Source organism: Martes martes (genome assembly GCF_963455335.1).
Source record: "Martes martes genome assembly, chromosome: 14".
NCBI classification, from domain to species: Eukaryota; Metazoa; Chordata; class Mammalia; order Carnivora; family Mustelidae; genus Martes; species Martes martes.
The window spans coordinates 54,707,473-54,730,605 of NC_137902.1; the positions used below are offsets into that span (position 1 = coordinate 54,707,473).

The window sequence follows — 23,133 nt, forward strand, 5'->3', positions numbered from 1 at the left end:
GGTCCCTTCAATTCAGTGGCTGCTCACTCGTTCCATGCAAGTCTACGAACGACCACTGCATGGGACGCAGAATCTCCGTCTTTGTTTTTTTTGAGCAGGCTCGGGTTCCCTGAACATTTTAGGAATGGGGATTTTCTAGGTAATTGAATGTTCTGGTTTGTTGATATTTAAGCAGAGAATTGTCCTTTTAATGGTGGAAAGCTTTTTAAATATTGACAACGGAGTAAGGCTGGAGTAAGGCTCTGCCTCCCTTTCTGTTGACGGAGCCCATCTTCTTGGCTTTTCAAAGAACATGCAGGAGGGGCGGAATGGACTGGACCATGGCCTGTTCCTCTACTGGCACAGACTGGGGGCTGTAGACAGTTGCGTAGGCTGACTCAGCACACCCCAAGGAGTTTTGGTTTTGTTTTTTTTTTTTAACTTAGTTCCTGATATAAACCTGTTGGGGCGGGCGGGTAACTTATTTGATGCTTTTGCCTGTAAGTAGAGTTCTAACAAAACGTGGTGGGCAGACTCTCTAAGGGGCCCCCACAGTCCCAGCCTCCTGTGCTCATGTCCTTGTATGGGATGCCCTCTGCTAAGTGTGGGTGGGACCTGTGACTTGCTTCTAGCCAAGAGAATATGGCAAAGGGATGGCCATACACAACGATGCATATGGGACAACGTTACATGAGATGTAGCACCTGTCTTGTTGGACCCCCCTTTTTTTCCTCCCTTGATGGCTCTGAGGATGCAAGCAGCCATCAGGGGAACCCCAAGTGGCAAGAACTACAAGTGACCCCTGGTTGCTCAGAGAGATTTCTGGCCAACATCCAGCAAGAAACCGAAGCTCTCAGTCCTACGACTGCAAGGAACTGGATTCTGCCAACAACCCAAGGAAGCCTGGATGCGGTCCTTCTCCAACCGAGCCTCCAGGGAGACCACAGCCCCAGCTAAGCCCTTGACTGTGGCTGTGTACGACCCAGAGATGAGTACTCCGTCCAGCTGTGCCCTGACTCCTGGCCCACAGACACTGTGAGATAAAAACTGTGTGTCATGTTAACCCTCTGGAGTGTGTAGCATTTTGTTACACGGCAATACATCCTTAATGAATGAGGGTTGTGGGCAGCTGAGTTCCTATCTATCCTAAAAACTATCCAGAGTTTTTTTGCATGTTGCTGACTTCTTGTAGTTTACATTCAGTTTCTTGATGAAGACAGGGATAGCTCACCATGATCTTGCCAGATGCAAAGACCAATGTATCTGCCCATGAGGGAAACAAAGGTTATACTTGCGGACATCAGTCCCCTTGGCCTTTCCTCATCGAATCCTTTGCTGAAATCAGGCTCATTTTGTGCCGATTCCAAGAAAAAGGACTTAGCTTCCATGCCACCCCAGATGTGCTCACTGCCCGCCCCTCGGGCCATGTGCCTTGCCACTCAGTCCCACGGTCATAAAGCCACTGCTGCCCCTGCCCCCAGAAAAGGAGTTGACTCCTACGGAGAGACCCCTGTGCTGCGCACTTCCCGGGGTCAGGTGATAGTCTCTGAAGTGGGGACAGGAAAAGCCCCACGACATATGCTTTGACCAAAGAGAGGCAGGAAATGGGAAGGAGACAAGAGATAAACTTCTTGACTTTCTTCTCCCCCAGTCAACTGGTCTACAATGCGGTGGCCCCATGTGGCTTCATGTGGCTTCTCCGGATGCATGCTGGGCACCCGAGCAGCCAGCTGTGTTTTGTTGCAAAGCTGTGGCCAGCCTGCATCTGCTCTCTCCCATCCCTGCCTCACTTCTCTTTTCCCCCACTCTTGCTTCCCTAGAACAGCGCACCTGAGATGGTATTCACACATAATGGGGGGCCTTGGGCTCCTTTCTAAGAAACATCCAGCAGTGAAGGCCCTAGTTTCCATCCTGGACTATGCCCTTGGCAGACCAGTAGCTGGCCTTTCCTTCCTGGGTTTGTCTCATTCGCCTGCAAGGGATGTCGGGGGCCCCCTTCTCCCATTTTATTCCAGGTGACGTAAAAACATTTGAATATTGGTTCAAACACATTGGTAACCATCCTGCCCCCTCCAAAGCAATCCATCCTCGCCATCCCATAGGGCGATCTCATGTCATGCAACGTGTGGGGAGGATTCATGCCACAATTTGCCCACACTTGGGCCTGGTTCCTGGGAGCTCCCTCGAGAGGCTCTGTTGTTATTACCACACCATGTGCCCCATGTGATTGATGAACATGGCGTCTACCTCCAGAGGTGAACCCGAAGACCCCAAAGGCCAGCGCTGGCCATGCAGGAGTGGAGGGATGAGGAAAGCCCCAGGGCAGGGGCACTGGGCCACCTCAGGCAAAGGTGGAGGCTATGCCTTGCACACCCACAGGGAGCTCCAATCCTGAAGCGATGAGATGAATGAAGCCCCTCATGGTGGTGCCACAAGGCAGCCCTGTTTCTACAGCCCACGGAAAACCTACGTCCTGGGGGGTCCTTCCCACAGGTAGGAGACCCTGTGATGCAGCAAGCAGGCAGGGCTGGAAGACGGGTGGGAGCTGCAGGGCAGGGCACAACGGGATGATGGGGCCTCTGGATTCTGCCGACAGAATGGGGTTCTCTGCCATGGCAGTCGGGAGCCCCAGAGGCTGGTCATCCTACGCCTGTCTGACTGGCCGGCAGCCACTGCCCACCCAATCAGCAACCCGTCCCGTGGTTCCCTGAAGATGCGGCCACCCCTGTGTGCCCCGCACCGTGCTGGTGGCTTGGTGTATGCCCTCTGGGAGCTTGTAGCCTGGCACTATCCTGCAGCTAGAGCACAGGGGACACAAGGTATGGAGGAAGGAAGGAGGGGCCTGGGGGTGCTTCCCACAAGAGACCCTCTTGGACCACAGCCTGAACAATTGGGGGAAGTTTGCCAGATGGATATGGGGAGGCGGGGAAAGAGCCTGCACTCTAAGTGGCGGGAGCAGCACATTCAAAGGCCCGGAGGGTTGCTTCTTTGCCAATTACGACTCAGACACAAGTGCCTTTGTTGGAACAGACTTCCCGAGGCCTTCCTTGGCATTGACAGGAATCAAATGTACTGTGCAGTGCATTCAACCCAGACAGCCCAGGACAGGTGGCCACGGAGCCACGGCACTCACCCCTCCCTTTCAGGGTGCTGATGGGGGACAGCAGTCCCACCAGTCACTGTTCTGAATTTGCCAGCCTGATGGGAGGCAAGGCCCAGCTGAGGAAGAAAGAGCAAAACTTCTGCTCCTCGTGTATCTCCTCCAAGCTCCCTGCCCTCCACCATCTCCCAGCAGGCTGCAATTCCCTGGAGCTTGGGCAGGGCTCAGCCCCCAGTTACCTGGTCACGCTGGTCACACTAAAGTCATCCTTGGCACGGGGCAGGTGAGCCAAGTGGTGGCACAGAAGCCCCACAGAGTGCCAGGGAACTGCCAGGGAACAAAACGGCCCCCAGAGACCCCAGTCCCTTTGCTCTTAACGCAGCCTGTAAGGGAAAGCAGAGCTGGGTTTGCTCCCATTTTATAGATAAGAAGCCCGAGGCTAACAGGTGGATGAACCACACAGAGGTGCCTACCTGGGCATGTGCTGGTGGCAGATCTTTTGATGCAGGGCAGGGCTGGGGTAGCTGGAGTGGGCTGGGGGGACATTTAGCTGCTCTAGCTGAGGGAGCCTGCCCTACAGACGCATAGGCTCAAACACTGTCCCTGGGACCGTGCCATGACACTGAGGACCCAGTGGCCAACACTGGCAGCCCACGGGCCTTCCCAGCTGTGAGTAGCTGTCAGCTGCAGACTCCAGGATCCCATCAGGGTGGTGTCTTCCCTCTGCCCCAACCCTCATACATGGGTGACCTGCGCAAGCCAGCGAGTGACGGGGTTTGATTTCTCTCCCCTCTGCACTTCACTCTCTGCTCCTTAAACTCCACGGTCCATTCCCCAGGCCATTTCTACAGGGCGATGATTCTGAGTAGAGTTAAAAGGAAAAAGATTCGGAGGAGAAGAGCCCTTGCTTCTGTCAGCCACCCGAAATGGACAGACACGGTCCGCTGCAGAGCACAGAGCACGGTCCAGAGGACATGAGCATTGGGAAGAGCTGGGCAGGCTTCCAGCTTACCCCCCACCCCGACCTGTGCCGACTCCCCACAGAGCCCTGCCCCACCCCCAGGCCGAGCGGAGGCGGGGCTCAAAACCCAGACCCCAGGTAGGGCGGGTGCCTGGCAGGTGTGGGGGAGCCCCACCCAGCCCCACTCTGGCCTGGGTGCGGGGCACCTGATCCCCTGGTGATGGAGATGGGAAAGTCATGTTCATCTGTTCCACTCTGGCCTGGCTTGCAAACACCAGCAAAGGGGAGAGCCGCTCTTCAAACACAATTTAAAAACCCACCAGAGCCAGTGGGCCAGATGTGAGGCCCATTTTACGAGAGGGGGAACATTTCCCCTCCTCTGCCACGCTGAGCAGCTCCGTGCTAAGCATCTCTTCTGGAAGAATTTAATTCTGGGCTCAGTGTCCAGGTAAAGAGGTTTCTTCGGGCAGGGAGGCCCCGAAATGAGCCCGTTTATCTCTGGCAGGCCCCGGTTTAAGCTGCTTCTCCCCTGAATGCTATTTGGGCACTTTGAAATAAGTGCAGCAAATTAGTCACGAGCTGCGGCAGGCTAACCCGCAGCCCAGCGGCTTGGAGGCTGCCTCGTACAGCCCCCACCTCCAGAGCTCGGGCGGCAGAGGCAGCTGGCTCCTGCGGGGCGAGAAAAAGCGATTCAGGCCCGGGGGGTGGCAGCTCGAGGCAGCAAAGCGTTACCTGGATCACAGGGGCATGAAATTAGCAGCCGCGAGCAGGCTGGAACCAAGAATAGTTTGCTGCTGCAAACTTGCTGCCTTCCGATCGCTGAGCTCTCCGGCCTGGGCTGCGGCAGGGAGGTGCCCTTGCCCTGGCATCAGCTAGGAAGGGAGCAGAAGACAAGTGTCCCCCAGGGGTGCAGCTGGAGTCCTGTCGTTAGGTTCCGAGGCCCTGTGTTTGGGGACACTGGCCCAGGAAAGCTAATTGGGTTGTTGATGAGTTGGGAGGGCCAGCTGGAAGATGCCTGTTCCAGGGCCTGGACAGGTGAGGGACATGGGAGCCCCCATCCATCCAGGTGTGATAGGTGGCCAGGGGCCCAAGGGCAGAGCAAAGCTGGGTCAGAATCAGACAGGTAAGGCCCTGAAAGATGCTAGCCAGAGAGACCCAGCCATCAGACCCGTGCACACGGCTCCAGGCTCTAACAGCAGCCCACTGACTCTTGGCCTCGTGGACCATCTTCGGCCCTGGCTCCCTGGGGCCTCTATAAATCTTGCTCTTTAGTGGCCCGGAGGCCCTCATTAGCCTGCAATCCTTTTTTACACTTTCCTGGAATCCCTGCTAGAAGATAAGCAGAGTTGCGAGATTGACTGGAATGAGCCTCCCTACCGGCCCTGCCTCTGCGAAGCCCTGTAGAGCACACCTTTTCTCCCCCAGCCTTTGCTGACTTCCACGAGTACCATGAATGCTCACCCTCCATGCTTGCATTTTCTCTCTCTCCTTCGCTCCTGGGCCTTCCTTCTCGTCTAAGGAAAGAAAAACCTCTCGACCTCATGATTTCCAGCCACAAGGCCCCTCCTTCCCTTTGCCCTAAACCCCCTAGACAGACAGCCCATGCCCTCAGTGCTAACACCTTACACTCTCCCGGGCTGCTCTGGGAAAGACTCCTTCAAAGGGGCCTCTTTGCAGCCCACCCGTTACTAAGGCCTAGTCATGCTCCTGACACCACGTGCCCACCGCGGCTGTAGTGGGCTGAACATTATTCCCCCCAGTTCATGTCTCCCCAGAACCTCCGGATGTGACCTGATTTGGAACAAGTCCTGGCAGACATCACCAGTTAAGATGAGGTCATCCTGGATCTGGATGAGCCCCAAACCAAGGATGGGTATCCTCAGAAGCAGGAGAGGGTGCGCAGACGGAGGCCAGGAGACAGCCATGTGACAAGAGGCAGAGATAGGAATTATACTGTCACCAGCCATGGAATGCCAAGGACTGCTGGGAGCCCCCGGAACCTGGAAGATATAAGCAAGAGTCTTCCGAGAGCCTTTGGGGCAAGCATGGTCCTGCTGGCCTCTCTAGGGCTTCTGGCCCCCAGAATCCTGTGGTTAAAACACTGCTGTTCTGAGCCACCCAGCTCTGGGTGTCTCAACACGGCAGCCACTAGAGCTGCCCACAGGAGCCGGCCACGCCTGCCCTCCGGTGCTCCGCGCCTGAACTCCCAAGTCACCTTTCCTCCTCCTTTCCCTCCTTCCCCTTCTTCCCCTCCCCCACCTCCTCAGCAGCTTGGCCACCTCACTCTGCCACCAGAGGTACCCCCTGAGCCCCACCCCGACTCTCCTCCATTCCTGTGCCACACTCCTGCCTTGGGAAGCTCATCTCCCCTGGCTTCCATGAGCCCCGTTCCTGCATCTGTCCCTGCCTCCAGAACGTTTTCACCACCTGCCACCCATCCTGCCTGGGTGGCCTACGAGTCCCAGCTCCAAGCTCCCCAACAAAGGCCTTCGAGAGCACCCCCAGCCACCTGCTCCCAGGCTCCATGGTCTGCCCCCGCTTTTCTCAGTGCTCCTGCTCCCAAGTTTCTCTGCTTTCCTTCACCCACACCCCAGGTCGCTCACCTGCCAGTCCCCACATCCCTAGCAAAGGACAGTGGCTCAGGCTCCCACCCTCACCCCCGAGACTCCCCTCTGCCCACCCCAGGCTCTAGCCTCTCCCCAGGTTCCCACCGCTCAAGCTCCTCCTCGGGCCTGGCCCCCTCTGCCTCCCTGACTTCAAGTCACCCTCACGTGTTTGGTCCTTGCCTGCCCCACAGAGGCGCCGCTGCCTCCCCTGCTTCTCTCTGTAGAAGCACTGTCCCCCTTCCTCCTTTGGCTCCCTTCCAGGACACCCCAGGGGCTCCATTTTGGTTAAATGAGGGGGCCTGTGAGGTGAGGGAGGCCCTGAGAGGAGGCTATGGGTGATATCCAGTACCAGGCTGAAGAGGGGTGCTTGTCTCAGAAGGAACCGGGAGCCATGGAAGAAGGCTTCTGAGAAGCACACAGAGGCTCAGTGCTGGGCACAGAGCAGCCACCTGCCCAGAGAAGATGGAAGGAATCGAGGGGGAGCAGCAGGTGGCAGTGGCTACTCAGGGATCCGTTCATTTCTTCACTCAAGACACAGTAAAGACAGCTGATCTGCGAGAGGCCACTCACTTATTCGACAGACACGGCTCAGCACCTTGTAAGTGCCAGCAGGTGCTGGGGGCTGGGAGGCCGTGGGGCTCTAGTGAGGGAGGCAGGAAAAGGAGTAAACATCAAGTTCAGAAAAGAAAAGATGCACGTTACATTAAATGCGATGAACAGAAAAACCAAGTAAGGAGCTATAATAGAGCCTCGTTGGGCGGGGGCGGGGGGTTGCTGATGCTGGTGACGGTGAAGGAGCTGATGTTTGGACCTGAGGATAGGCCAATCAAGGGGCGAGGGGAAAAGCATTCTGGACAGAGGGAACAGCATGTGGTTGGCCCCAAGGCAGGAGTGAGTTTGGTGTGTGGGAGCACTGGGCAAACCAGGCTGATCCTGGATTTAGGGAGTAAGGGGGGAGAGTGGGGAGACCGGGCTGGAGGCAGGGGCAGGCCGGGGCGAACAGGCTGGGGTCGGAGTTTGGATCTTATTCTAAGTGCAACGGGAAGCCCCTGCCGGACCCCAAGCAGCCGGGAAACTTGGTACTGGCGCACAGTCGCGGAGCCCTCCCCACGCTCTGCTGTTCTGAGGGCTGGTCATGTATTCACTCCCCTGATCCTTACAGCACCCTCCCAGGGACCAGTCCTGTTACAGATGGGGAAACTGAGGCTCAGAGAGGTCAGGCACTTGCCCGAAGTTACAGAGTTCAAACCCAGCCCTCTGTCCGCAGAGCTCTGCCCCCTTACCTGGCACAGTAGACAGCCTTTTCATTTTACGTCTTAGAGAGACCACTTCTGCAGCCTCCGTGGACCCCGGTTTGCAGGGGCACCCTGGGAGCCAGCGGCCAGCAAGGCTGGGGCTGGGGAGCGGGCCGTGGAGAAGGCAACCAGAGGTATCTGAGATGTTTGGGAAGGTGGAATCAACAAAACTTGCTGACAGACCGAGTGTGGGGGTGGAGGACTGAGGAACACAAGGGGGACCCCCAAAGTCTCGGGCATGACTGACCTGTTACCAGCAGCACGCACAGCTAACTGGGCAGCAGAGGGCATTTGCTCCAGTGTCACCTAGGTCTGCCCATAAAATAGTTCCATCACAATCCCGAACCCCTGAGTGCAAGACCCCTGTGCCCGATCCCGGGAACAGGGTCCTCCTCCCGTTCCCTCTCCTTGCCAGTCCAGTGCCAGACAGGCCCTCCACAAACACAGATTAACTCACCAGTCTGCATGTATTTGCTAAACTCAATAGATATTCTAGGCACATGGGATCCAGTCCAAGTTCCTGCTTTCAGGGAACGGATGGTCTGGTCAAGAAATGGTCGGTGAATGCATACACAAATACACAATGTCAGGCAGTGATCCGTGTTCCAAATAGAAAATCAGCACAGTAGGTCCCTCTCTAACAGATCTCGGAACACTAGTGGGGAAAGACCTGTAAGGGAGTGTCTGGTCCAGGGGTGGGCAGTCGATTGCTCCCAGGGCCAAATCAGCCCACCTCCATGTTTGTAAATACTATAAACTGGTCAGGCCCATTTGCTCATGGATTATCCGTGGTGCAGAGCAGAGTAGCTGCAAAAGAGATCACATGTCATCTAGCCGTTTACAGAGAAAGTTTGCCAACCTCCACCTAGTTTCTTAGTTAAGGAAATAGAGTCCTAAGTCACCCAGCAAATTTGAAACACGGTAAGAAACAGAACCAGCTCTCCCGACTCTCAGGTCTTTCTACCACTGGAGATGAGCATGGAAAATGGAAACAGGACTTCTGCCGACCCTTTGCCCCAGCCCTCCACCAAACGCCACCCCAACACGGCAAGCTGGCCTTTGATTTTCATCCTTTCTATTCCCCTACCCAAATTTCAGGCTGAAACCTCAGCAGGCAGAGAAATGGCTCAGAACCAGTTCAAGGGAGGGGTCAGAGTCACAGGGAGCCCCGTCTGTCCACACGCAAGGGATGCCGACCACTGATTCGGGGCTCAGTCACTGCTGATGCTCGGGCCGGGCTGTCCTTCCTCCTCTGCAGCCTGACCACATGGCCAGGGCGAGGAGGAAGAGGAGGCCTTCCAAGAAGACTCCCCACTTACCCACACAGCCCTTGCCAGAAGGGGCGGCTTTTGCACCCCCCAGAGGGCCGACATGCTTTGGTGTCCCAGGGTGGAGAGCGGGGGACAGGGCCCAGGCAGACGGCATGTGGGTAAAGAGGAGGTGGTCTGGGGGTGCCCCAGCTGCTCTCCATAGGAGGAAACCCAGGAAAACCACCAGGAAGAGGGAGAAGAGGGGGTCCTGAGAAGACCCAGCCAGCACTTGCCTACCCGACATACTTGCAGAGAGGCTGAAGCCCCAGGCTCCCAGGCTGCCGCAGGCCTCAGGTGAGTGCAGGTGTGCACACACAGAGGACCCCCGAGAGGCCGGCTAGGACCCCTCCCCAGCCCTTGCCACCACCACATGATGACGCCTGCAATGAAGGCACCTGGCGAAGACGGATCTGGCTCTGCTCTCCGGATACACTCGATGATCAATCACGTTAAGGAGACACTCGAGCACTTAAGGCCCAGGCCATGTTCTAATTTGTTGAGGAAATCGCCTCTGGATTCCAAGGACGAGTGTGGGAGGAAGCAAAATCGAAGGCAGAGGGGGGTGGGGTGGGAGCGATCGATAGTCCGGGGGGCCAGTGAGCAAGGCACGGAGGGGCAGGGGAAGCTGTGAGCATGCACAGAGAAAATAAAAAGAGAATTTGAGAAGTCGAGGCCACTGAAGGTGTGACTGCAGTGTTTCTAGTCGGGCTTTTTCTCTCCCTTTGCAAGACACAGCAAGAGCTAAACACAGAAGAAAAAGCCATCACAGGTATATTTATTGGGAACGGCATGCTGGCTGGGTCTGCAGTTAGAATCAGAGGGTGGACAAGGGAATAAAAAAATGACTCACTTTTGGTTTTAATTTTTAAAAATGGTTTGAGAGCAACAATCCCGCTAGCCCAAGCCACCAGACAGCTACAGGGTGGGACCCACCCTCTCTGCCCCTCGGCCAGTCACCCATGCCCTGGGCAGGAAACCTGGAGACCCCTGGACTGCCTCTGCCATCTCCCCTTCTAGGAGGACAGGGCTCAGATCAAAACCTGCCTTGATTTGGGGTTAGCCCCAGGCTTTGGAATTCTGCTCTTAAAAAGTGGATTGCCAGATGGAGTGCACCGTGCATGTTTTCCATTTGGAGGGATCCGAGTGGCTCCAGGATTGGCCTGCAGGAGCACCATGATCCAGCCACACCCAGAATGGTGCAAGCGTCTCAAGGAACAGTATGTGGCACGGGGGAGCGGTTTCCCGATTTATCAGGAGCACCTGGCAACAGTAGCACAGGCCCACAGTGGGGAGATGGAGCCAGCGTGGCTGGATCTGGGAATCTGGGCATTTGCCAAGTGTGCCCAGAAACACGATGCAGACTCAGATACCCCTGGGTCACAGCCCCACTCTTGTCTTCACAGCCCTGTGCTGTCAGCAAGTTCCTTACTGTCTCCACTTTCCTCCCCTGTCAAATGAGGGCAGAAACGTGTCCTCATGGCCAGCTGCAGGCAAACAGGCAGAGCGGGGGTTTTCAAATTACAGGTTGCAGCCCACTAAAGGATGTGAAATCTCTTGATGGGTCATGGCTACAATTTGTTTCCTTTCATCTCTGGCTGCCTTCTCTCCTGTTCCTAAGGATGAATCACCTGCATTCTTTTTTTCTTTAAAGATTCTATTTATTTATTTGAAACAGAGAGACAGAGAGAGAGGGAGAGAGTGCACACAAGCAGGGGGAAGGGGCAGAGGGAAAAGCAGGCTTCCTGCTGAGCAAGGAGCCGATTTGGGGCTCGATCCCAAGGACCTGAGATCGTGACCTGAGCCGAAGCAGACGCCTAACCAACTGAGCCACCCAGGTGCCCCTCACCTGCATTCTTTTCTGGGCCCCCTCCACTGTGCCCCGGAGCCCATGCCCTGTGCTCATGGACCTCAGCACTCACCTTCCCCTCTCTACTGGGCCACTCGCAGGAGCACACAAGCTGCCTCCTATTTCTCCTGAAGAACAAAGAATATCCATCCCCTTCTCAGTCCCACTTCCCGGAACTCCTGCCTCACTCCTCTAGAATGAGTCTGAAAGCTGCCTCCAGCGTCCCTCCCCCGCACCCCCTCCTCCAGTTGGGCTAGCAGCCTGTAGTCCAGCGTCTGTCCCTCCCCTTTGGCAGTGCTCCCCAGGGCCACCAAGGACCTACAGGAGGTGAAATCCAAAGGCAGCTCTCCATCCTCAGCCCCCCCTAGCTTTCGCCACTTAAAAGGTCATCACAGATGATCACTGGTTCCTCCTTGAAAACTCTAACCAGAGACTGTTCTGGAGTGTGGACGCTGCTGTTTCTGTTACAGACATGGAAATCTTGCCTGGGAGACATGCATGGGTCAGAAACAGTCTGGAAACACTCGGAAGCGCCAGCATGGGGCACGGGGTCTCGAGCACAGATGGCCTGGGTTCAGACAGCCTGGTTTGTGTCCCAGCTGTCACTGCCCTTCTGCTTGGGAACAAATTACCTTTCTTGAGCCTTGGTTTCCTTCTCTGTAAAATGGGTCTAATACCTATCCCTTGAGACTCTAGTGGGAAACGGATAATGAAAAGAAAGCCTCTGGCACACAGCAACTTGTTGAATAAATCCTGCCAGGTTAAGGAATGAACCAGCACCCTTGGCACTTGGTGAGAGAGCTGCCCTCCCAGTGATACCTGGGTCTGGAGTGGAGCTTTGACAACCTGTCTGGGGGAAGCTCTTCCAGAGAACTCTCATCATGTAGCCCAAGTCCATAGGGTGGGTGCTGGGGGGGGGGGCAGAAAACAGCTCTGCATTACCCCCATGGGGTAACGTTTCACTTGGATCACCGGCTGCATGTTGGCCTCTCCTGGAGAACTTAACAATGCTTGTGCCCAGGCCCCTCCTTCCACTGCGCCAGAACCATCCAGGTGGTTGGGGGAGTGCGCTTTAAAATCTCCCCAGAGGATTCTAATCTATTCCACTAGGGTATCTGAAGAAGCCAGGGTGCATGCTGGCTAGCAGCACAGACTCTGCTCACCTCCAGACTGCTCCCAGGCCTAGCTCTGTCGCCTGCTAGCAAATGGCCATGGGTCAGTGAGCCTCAGTTTTTACATCAGGAAACTGGGGAGGACAATCCCTAATTCACCAGGCTATCCTGCTGATAAAGATGGTAGGTCTGAAGGTGTGTAGGCCTGGGCTTCATGGCAGGGGCTTTGTAAAGTCAGCAGGTCATTGTCAAGGCTTCTGAGAATCTGTCTTCCAGTTTTCTCTTCTCCAAACTAGTTCATCCTGGTTCCTTTTAACCCTGCCTCTCTGAATTGGGATGTCTGCCCTTGTTCATAAGGATAGCTTCCAAGCCATGCTCTCCTGCTTTTTTGGGGGGTGCTGAGGGGTTGAGCCAGGACTAAGGTGTTATAATGAGGGGATGTCCTAGGATCCCCCTCCCTCATTCCGCTGAACCAGGCCAGTCTGGGTCTGTTCCCTAGAGAAGAAATATTACTTCAGGGGCAGGGGGTGGAGAAATGGGGCAACTGGGGGATGGACATTAAGAGGGCATGTGATATAATGAGCACTGGGTGTTATATAAGACTGACGAATCACAGACCTGTACCTCTGAAACCAGTAATACTTTATATGTTAATTAACTGAATTAAAATTAAAAAAAATTTTTAAAAAGAAATCTCACTTCACGTCTGTGCCAATCCACATGAAAGAAATGCTTTGGTGGTGGCCACTATGACCCCCCAGATCTTCTTCTGCTTCTTTGCAGACCCATGCCATCTCTATCTTGGAGTGGGATGATGGGGCTTTCCTCGCCAGCCATTCAGTAACTAATGAGACAGATTTCTCTTATTACTTTTATGTGCTGGGCACTGTGCAAGTTGTGCTAAGGGCACCAGGACATATAGTAGGAGAGCTCACAGTTTAGTGGGGGAAGCAGGCCCATCTGTGGACTGGGTCCTCTAATCACAGATAATAACACTCCCGCCTCACAGAGGTTCTGTGCGGTGAAACAAGCTAATGTCGGCAGAGTGTGGCACAGCGGCCCCCTCACAACAGACACACAATACCATGAACCGTGTGGCAAGCACCAGAGGAGGAAGTGGGCTCTGGGGACCCAGGATCCACTACCCCAGATGGGTGGCAGCAGGAGAGGTTCCACTTCCTCAGACAGGGCCAGTGGGGCTCCCTCTGGTTGGGGGATGGACAGGGCAGCAGTGGACTGCCAGGCCTGGGTCCAGGCTCTGCTGACACCAAGTCAGAATGTAGATCCCACCCATGACCTGGTCATGTCCTGCAGTCCCCTCAGAGACAAGCCCTGGACAGGACAAGGCACATCAGGAGAATGTGTGAGGAGGCCGTGGGGGGGCTCATGGCAGGGAATGACTAGGAGAAGGTGTGGTCCCCCTCCTCTCGGGAAGTAGAAAAAGGGGCAGGTCTGGCGTATACTCCCTGGCCCAGGGGGAGCCCGGACGGGTTTGCAGGAGAGGCCAAGTGGAGGGTGAGGAGTGCCCCACAGGTTCAGGGACGGCACAGAGACCCCAGAGCCAAGGGGGTACCTGGGGGCAGGGGTAGGAAAGGGATCAGGGATGATGACAGGGTCCAGATCCAGGGGTAGAGCTGAGGCACCTGTTCTCCCAGGGTGGAAAAGGAAGCCAGACCAAGGGCAGGCTCTCCATTTGGCAGAGTCAGGAGGATAGGGTGGTATGGGGGCCCTCCTGTCTCCAGGACGGTCTCCTCTACACCACTCTCTGAGCTTGACCAACTTTGCAATCAGCTGTCCATCTGAATTCTCTGTGACATTCTCTACCGCCCTTGCCCACTATGTGACTGGAGACAGGTTACTGAACATTTCTGAGCGTGGCTTTTTTCTAAACAGTTGATGAGCGGCGAGTTTAACACCCCTGCAGGCACTGCGGGCCCAGCACCGGGCTCAGAAGATGGCGGCCACCGTGGCACCCTGTGGCACCACCTCTTCAGAGAAATTCTTCCTTGTTTATGCTCTAATTTTCTGGGCTCTGGGCCCGAAGGCCTGTGGTGGGTTTATTCGAAGTTCTTATTCCAGGGACTACAGTCGAGGGGGCAGGTGAGCAGGACGCTTTCTAAACCATCCCCCAAACTGTCCACGGCAGAAAGAAATGAGCCTGGGATGGGAGGTGACCTTGAAAGTCACCTAAACTAGAGGGGAAGGGGGTCTGTACCAACACGCTTACTCAGCCAAACTCCCCAGCCCATGGTATCCGTCCCTGGGAAATATTAAAAGGAAAGTACAGGAAAAAACCAACACCTGGAGCTAACTGAGTTGCAGGCAGCCGGCTGGAGACCAACCCATCTGACTACCCCTCCTTTCCTCAGGTGGCCCTCAGGTGACAGGGCAGGTCCACCACCTCTTGCAGGGGAATCAGGAAGAGAGTGGGCACGAACTGGGGAGGTGGGTGGCAGGAATGAGGAATTAGGCAAAGAAAAATGGCCTGCAAAATGCAGAAACGCCCCAGCATGCTTGCTTCCCAGACCCGGCCCATGAATCGAGGGGTGACAGGTCTCTCATCTCTGATGCCAAGAGCCAGGAGCTCCGCGCAGCCCCAGGTACTACATCTGCACCTGCCAGCACTTGGAAAGAGGCAATAAAGCATCCTAGCAGGGCCTGGAATGCTAAGTGCCTGCAGCTGGGAAGGGACCGCCTTGCAGCGCGAGCAGCTCGCGGCAGACGTCCATGGCGCGCGGCCGCACTCCCAGGCACCGGCCGCGGCTTCCTCTCCTGCCCCGGGGGGCCGAGGAGATGGACGGAGGAGAGGACAGGACAGGTGCACACAGTCCAGCCCCGCGGGCTGCCACGGCCGGGTGCTGGCCCAGACAGACAGGGATCTTCTGGAAGAAGCCCAAGTGGGCTGGGTAATTTACCGAGGCTGGCAGGAACTGGGATGCTTGAGTCACTGGTATAGAAAAGTGGATCATAAAGCACCCCGGCGAAGCCAGACGTCTGGAAATACACAGGGCCACATGCCGCTCGGCAGTGCCCCATCCCCCAAGTGGTCATAATGATAATAAAGTTTGTACAGCATTTAGAGCTCAGTGCTTGGTGCATGGAATTCTTTACTGAATCCTCGAAACAACCCTAAGAAGCTGGTGGGAGTAGCAGCCTCCTGTTCCATGCCAGGAAGACGAGGCGGCCCGGAGGCCAGAGAGCGAGGCGCTGACAAAGGCAGGTTGGAGCCCAAGCCGTGGGCTGGAAGCCACGCCCTGGCGAGTGTTTCTCAAACTCTAAGGGGCCTGGCAGTCACGGGGGGTGGGGGGAGGCTTGGTATCGGGCAGGTGCTGACTCAGCTGTCTGCGGTGGGGCCCATGTCATTAACAAGCTCCCAGGTGATGCTGGTACAGGGAGCACACCTTGGGGAGGAGGCTCTAAAGTTCTGACCCCCTTCCCAGGACCCCTCTTTGGCCATGCACTGCTCTGGCCCCGGGGGGCGTCTGCGAATCCCTGAGTTGACAGAAACAGGCCTTGGCAGGGTGTCTGAGGCCAAGGGAGGGAGTACGAAGTCTTGGAATACCTCTGTCCCTCCCACACTTCAGCTTAGTTCAATCACAAGCCCTGTGGTGGGGCTAAGACTGGGATTTTTTAAAACTCCCTGCGTGAGTCCGATGTGTGGCCGTGTATGGTCCCTGACACAGACAGTAGGGCCGCTCCAGTCAGTGTGTTGGATTTATCCCTACAGAACTGGGGAAAGTTCTTTGTGGTTAGGGCAGGGATTTCAAAGGTGCTTTCAGAAAAGGGGTGGTGGGCCACTGCCTGGGCCAATCTAGGGGTATAGCTAGGGTCTGCTAGGGTTCCCTCTTCTTGTCCCCTGGAGGAGAGGGCAGTTGGCAACCCTCCAGCCTGGCGTGCTTTCAGAGATGCCCACACTCTCCCCATCCATGAGCTTCCAAGAGAAAGGAGACACAGCCTGGATCAGCTGTGGACATAAATTACCCAAACCTCTGAGCCCTCTCCTGCACTAGGCCTTGATCGTGGCCTCCATCCTGTCTTCTACCTGCCCAGCCCAGGCCTAGCAAGAATCCTGCTGAGTCCATTTATGGAGAAGCCCCCCGACCCTTGATATCTGACCACCCTTGGAATCTGGGCAAGCTCCTCATCCCCTGCCCCTGGTGTGCATGCCGTTGACCTGCCTTTAGCAAGAAGCCCCCTGCTCTTGATGGCTCCTCTTTTTTCCATCCACTAATTTCTCTAATTTTCCATCCACGAAGCTCTCACTCTGCTCCATGGCTATTAACCCCCCCATGTCCTTGTGGTATCTGGAGTTGAGCCGATCTCTCTTCCTTATTGCAACAGCCTCGAGTACAGCCTTCCTTATGTTTTAACAAGTGGTAGAGCAGCCCTGACGGCAGGAGGGGGGAGTGGTGTCACTGCCCATCGAACACAGTTTCCATGCCTCACCTTGGCATTCAAGGCCCAAGCAGTGACTTCAGCATCCAGGCAATGATCTCAAGCCTTATTTACATGCACCCCGCATACAGGAAAACCCAGTGCCTTACTGCCCCTCACACACCTGAGCGTCCCCTCATCCTGCCTCTGCTCAGGCTTTCCCTCCCACCTGGAAGATCCCCTCCCTTGTAGGCCACCTGCTCTGAGTCACAGTAATCTCTCCCCTGGTGACAAGACTAGTGATATCCCATCTTTGTTCCCCCAGTCTCCCATAGCTTGTACAACCTCCCATTTTAGCTGGGAACACAGTTCTCTGGGATAATGACTACATCTAAAGGCTACATTCTGCAGCCCCCTCTGCAGCTCATGTGGTCACGTGACCGAGTTCCGCCCAATGCCAGGGAATCAGAAGCAATATGTGTTACTTCCAGGAATGTTCTCATGCCTCTCCTCTTGCTGTGATGGCTGGAGCGCCAACAGCCATCTTGGACTGTGAAGTGACCTTGACCAGGGAAGCCCTACATGGTGAAGCAATGAGGTTCCTGACCACATAGAACATTATACCAGCATTGGGCTGGCCCCTCCAGACTTGAACAGGAGAGAAAAATTAGCTTCCATCTCATTTTACCACTGCTTTTGGGGGAGTTTTCCAGAAGAGCTGAACTTACTGCTATCAGAGCCACCTTTTCAAATCCCTGGAGTCATGAACTCTGGGTTCTTTGGTTCACCACGTGCATCTGCTGCCCAAGTTAAACAGTAAGCAGGCCATAGGCTGCACCACATAAAACATGTGTCAGGACTGAGGTCTGTCTACTGCGCTCCACACAACGCACTGGTTTGCATCCACATTCGCAGCAGGCTGCAAACCATCCTGGAACGATACACCCAAGTACAGTCGCCCCATTGGGCTGCTCCCCACTCTCAGGACACATGCGCCCTTACCAGGATGTCCGAACCCGCGGGTTCCTCCCCCGAGGCTGGGCTGGAGCAGTTGCGGAGCTTGAATACCCAGTACTCCTTGGCAGTGATGAAGAAGTTCCACGGCAGGAGGCCGCCGATGCCCAAGCTGAAGAAGATGATGTAGGCCCCATGGAAGCGGTCCTCGGGCCTCTGCAGGCCGGGCGGGGGGCGGTCGAGCAGTTTCTCAAGCAGTGCTTCCTGGTCCGTGCGGAGGGAGCTGCTTGCTGTTCTGTAGGTGGAGTTTGAACTGTGATGGAAGTCATCCTCGGAGGCCATGGTCATGACTGGAGCAGAGAGACACAGAGACAGGGCAGGGGATCAGAAGCTTAGGCTGGGCCTAGCTAGGGACTCAGCTGGCCCCGCAGAGCTGACTCTGCCCCCACCATGGGTCACCAAAGCAAGGTTAGAGGGCTTCAGGTTTAAGGATCAGGGAGAAAGACAGGATACCAGAACTGTAAGTGACCAGAGCATCCCCCCCATCCCCAGGCAGGGTGACATAGGTAGCAAACACACTGTGGGGTGTCCCACGTGGCACAGTGGGACCTCTAGCTATCGATCCAGAAGGGTAAACCCGAGCTCAAGGCCTTCAAATGTCTATGGAGCCATAAAAAAAGGAATTAGGACCCTTGACAGGCAAAGCATGTTCTCCAAACTCTTTTCAAATTTATGTGAAAAAATTAAGGAGCAGGAAGGTGCATAGAATATGTAATTATTTGTGCAAAAAAGCAGGCAGGGCTGGGGTGGGTGGGGAGGAGAATATCCTCTAGAAGGACACACGGGAAATTTCAGAGGGGTCACCCTGGGGGAGGGAGGCTGGGGACAAGGAGGAAGGAGGCTGGGGATAACAGGGAGGGAGAAGTCTTCCCTGCCTCCTCTTTTGTGCCTTTTGAATTCTGAACTATGTGATGGTATTACGTGTTGAGAAATAAAATTACAAATAAAAATAAAGGCATTCAAATGAAATAACATTTAAAAAAACACTAAAACCATGGTGTCTAGAGCTGCCTTCAGAAGCTGGTTGGAGAGATCCAAGAGTCCACTCCCTCATTTAATTTGTGGGAAGCAGAGGTCTGAAGAGCAGAAGGTCACAGACCAGGTCCATGGCCAAGCTTGGGTGTGTAGTTCCTGCCCGGTTCCCCACCTCTGTCCCTAACATCCCACCAGGAGACAGCCACTCCCAATCTGTGACAGCACCTAAAACTAAATGAAATTTTAGGTTGCCAGGAACTATTGCCTACCTGACCTTGGGCAAGTCACCATGCTTCTGAGCCTCAATTTCCCTATCTGTAAACCTAGGGAGGCCTTTTTACGATGATTATGTAACTGAAACTGGCTGGCAGTGCTTGGCCCATGGTAGCAGCTGCTGCATGAACGTCAGCGTCTTCCCTGCCATCCTGGGCTTGTCACCTGGCTGGCTGGCTGGCTGCTGAATTTGACTGCAAGTAGCATGCCTGTTTCCATGCTCTATATGGCACCTAGGACATGGCGGCAGTGTGATAAATGGGCAGTACTTCCATAGAGCTGAGGAGGGGACATTGTAGTCTTTCCTACAATAGATTTTCCCCAATTCATCCAGAAATCAATATGGCTCCCATCGGAGGCTGACCCTTAACTCACAGTATCCAGCCAGGCAGAGCCGGGCCCTCCTTCCCTGGGGAGATGGGAACACCCCATCACACAGGCACAGAGCCTTCTCTGTTATCTCGGGAGAGCCTCGAAACATTCCCTGGAATTAAGCAGGACAGGAATTAGTGCCTCCTTTTTTCAGACGCAAAGAATGAAGCCTTGAAGGCAGTTGATTCGCCCCACATTCAAACAGTTAAGAATTCCCAATAGCTAAAATGAAATCTGGTGCTCACGCAATGCCAAGGTCCGTGCCTCTCACTTGAGCCTGAGAATAGCACAACATGATAGGTACTACTCTAAGACTCATTTCCCAGATGAAGAGTGAGGCTCAGAAAGGTTCAGTCATTGGGCCAAGGTCACACAGCAGCCAAATGGTAAGGACGAGGTTATACAGCCAAGCAGTCCAGGCCCACCCAGCAGAGGAGGCTGGCTGGCAATGGGAACCCATGTCTGCTGGCTCCAAGTATAGACCTCCTTCTAGAAGGCCTCATGGACAGTGAGCTGTGAGCAGAGGCGAAGAGGATGCAGGGCACCTGTGTTTGCTGAATGAATGGACTCTGTCTGGGCGGTCAGCATATTCTCTCCCTCGGAGCATGTACCCCGGAGCAGGCAGGGAAGAGGCTGCTGGACACCCGAACATCCCGCCAGCAAGTCTATCTTCCAACTCCCCTGGCTGAGCAGCAGGCGGTCTTTCCTAGCCTTGCTGCATAGGAAGTCCAGCTCTAACAAACTAATCAGTGTGGGCACACACAGTGTGCCTGCCCACATGCAAACACACACACATTTCTCAATTAGTGTTTAGAAATGTAAAAACTACGACCCATGTAAGACAACAGACAGAGGACAAGTGGTTCTTTCCAGATGCTCCAGCCACAGGGGTGGGGGCAGGGGCCCGCAGCAGGTCACTCCAGCCCACTCTCATCTCCAGGCATCTATTTGTCCAGGACCATTCAGCCTTGACTGAGCTTCTGAAGAAGGAGCCAGAAATTTTCTCTAACGTGGGTCACAGGCCAGGGCATTGAAGTGAGCAAAGTCTTATTACTCTTTATAAAAGCTAGCTGCTGGCTTTTGGATTAAAAAGAAAGAAAGGAAAAAGAAAGCTAAGGAAGAGCCCTGGTGTCGCCAGCGTGGGCTGGCCACTGCCTGCTGTGTACTTCTCAGTCACCTGCAGGAGTTGGCCAGGCTTGGCGGAGCTCCCTTCCTGGGTGACTTGTGGGAAGGGGCAGCACTCCACAAAGAAGCAGAAGTGTGTGGTGCCCCTGCTACAGACCACCATCTGGAACTGGGGGCTAGTTCCCAGGAGGCTTCTGACTCTGGCTAAGTCGATCTCCCACACTGTGCCTCGATTTCCTCATCTGTGAAATGGGGATAGGGGAGCTGGTGATGCTAACCCACGGGAAAGCATTGCTGGGGAACACAGGGTGCCACCCAGACAGCATGGCAGTATGGCCTTTGGGGTTGGAGGTATCCCCAGCCTCACACTCCCCCAATCTGAACTAGGAGTCAGCCACCCTGTGGATACTTTGGGCTGACTGGTCCATATCCAGGCCCCCCACAACCAGGTGAGGTCCCGTGGTGTCAGGAAATCCATGAGGAGGAGGAAGAGGAGGGGAGAGAATCTGGGGAAGAAAGAGCATAGCGACCCAGAAAGGGAAAAATTAGCCGGGGGTGGTGGGGGGAGCCAGGAGTTGGAGGGGGGGCGATGGGGAGGGATACAGAGAGAGGTGAGAGGGGCCGCAGTGGAGGGGCTGAGCTGCCCCCCCCACCCACCGCCCTGCCCAGTTCCCGTGGAGCAGCCCCCAGAAGGGCTCTTCGGGGGAAGCCGCCAAAGTGCGAGACTGGGAGGCGGCCGGGAGCCTGAAGAGCCGGCCAGGCAGGGGTCAGGTCCGCGCCCGACCTCTGGGCCGCACTTACTGTCACCGCCGCGCCGCCGCCGCCGCCGCTGCCTCCCCGGCCGCCGCGGCCACTGCAAGTCCAGGCTCGGAGGGGCCGCAGGCCGAGCTCCGCCTCCCGGCCCGGCCCCGCCCCGGCCCGCCCCGGCCCCGCCCTGGCCCCGCCCCGCCCCGCAGACGCTTCCGGGATTGCAAACCCTTCCAGGCCTGCGGACCCCCACGCACGCGGAGCACCTGCGGGCCCGCGCCCATTGCACAGGTAGACCCGGCGAGGCGCCCGCCGCCCCGTGCAACATCCGCGCTGGCCTCTGTGGTCTCCAGTGCCTGCGCCCCGGGACCCGGAAGAGCTCCCCTCGCCCCCAGACCCCTGCAGAGAGCCCCCTCTAACTGCAGCCCACCACTCCTCCCCATCCTCCTGCCGGCCCAGCCACCCAGCTTTGGCGCTTAATGTCCAGGTCTCCCATGTGCCAGGCCAGCGCCATGACGCTTTTCCTTGCCAATGCTTTCTGGAGGCACGTTGTCTGGCTGAGGCAGAGGGCAAGCCTGGCGGGCGGTGGTCGGGAGGGGAACAGGTCCTCAGGACCGTCCTGCCAGATCCTCCCCCCAGCCCCCAGACCTTCGTGTCCGAGTGGTAGGCCAAGGGGGCCACCTTTACCCGACTCTCTTCCTTTCTCTGCCATGCCCTTTACTTCCCTCTGCTATGCTCTTTACCCTTCGTATGCCTGAGGCACAGGGGTGCAAGTACGCCCCTTTCACAGAAGGGGGAAGACTGGGCTTACCCGAAACCACGATGGAGCTGGGGGTCTAAAACCCCTGCTCATGTGCGATGCCCACCCCCAAAGGGTGCTCAGTGCTAGGTGCCGTTGGGACAAGGTGAGGCAGGCTCAGAACACTGTGCTTTCTTCATTAAACAGACCCACTGCAATGGGGACCCGTGATATCGTGATATAAATATATATTTGGGGGGCACCTGGGTGGCTCAGTTGGTTAACCTGGGACTCTTGGTTTCAGCTCAGGTGTGATATCAAGGTCCTGGGTTTCAGCCAGACATCCACCTCTGCACTCCTTGGGAAGTCTGCTTGAGAGTCTTAACCCCTTCCTCCCCTCTGCTCCTCCCCCCTTCCCACAGGCTCGCTCTTTAAAATAAATAAAAATCTTAACACATACACATGCATATGTATATATATAATATATATATGCATATATATATATATACACACACACACACATGCATATATACATTTGGTATTAAAGAAAGAAAACTGTAGGTTCCAAATGAGTGAGTTCCCAAATTCGGGCTTAATTCCCAAACAAAATGCAGTTTCAACCTCCCCCAGAAATGTGGCTTTAACTGTTCAGTCAGGAAATATTTCTTTCCAGCAGCACCAATAAATCTGTCACCCGGGGTCCTCTCCCTCCCACCCTATGCCCAACGAAAAGTAAGGCAATCCACATGATAAGATACCTTGTTTTTCCCCTAGCAAACAACCTCCATGGGAGAGATCCCTTTTTTTCCCCTAAAAATTTTCTTGCCCCCACCCTCCATCTCTAAAAATCTCCCATTTTGTACAGTGCCCCGGAGTGCCTCTCTGCTGCTGTCCAGTCCGAAAATCATTTAATAAAGCCAATTAGATCCTCAAATTCACTTGTTTGAATTTTGTTATTAACATTACCTGCGGCCAGTTCTGGGCATGAGAGCTTCTGAAACTCTTGGAATTTTCTGGGTAATAGGGGTGATAGTGATGTGGTTTTGGAATATAGGTGAGGTTCAGTGGGGTGAAGTTCAGAGCCGATGACCAAGAAAGAATTCTTGAGACGTCTTTGGTGCAAAATGGTGGTTTATGAAAGCATGGGGACATGACCCGTGGGCAGAAAGAGCTGCTGCCCCTGGGTCCTGAGGAGTGGGTTGGGGGAAGTAAAGAAAATGTTTCAAAAGTACTTTCACATGCTAAAGAGTACCGACTTACAGGACACCAGATACCGGAAGTCATGCCTTTGTCAAGTTAATGTTG

General features: G+C 55.2%; 1 protein-coding gene across 1 annotated transcript in view; it reads right to left on the reverse strand.

Moving 5' to 3' along the window:
- SLC29A3 (solute carrier family 29 member 3) overlaps positions 1 to 21,214 on the reverse strand; it is a 40,538-nt gene extending 19,324 nt beyond the window's left edge. The window contains exons 1-2 of the mRNA XM_080822708.1: positions 21,144 to 21,214; positions 17,586 to 17,887 (exon numbers count right to left, since the gene is read on the reverse strand). Of these exons, the coding sequence (XP_080678834.1) occupies positions 17,586 to 17,885 (300 nt within the window). The 5' untranslated portion in view covers positions 17,886 to 17,887; positions 21,144 to 21,214. The remainder of the gene's footprint in view (positions 1 to 17,585; positions 17,888 to 21,143) is intronic.
- Positions 21,215 to 23,133: the final 1,919 nt, after the last annotated feature.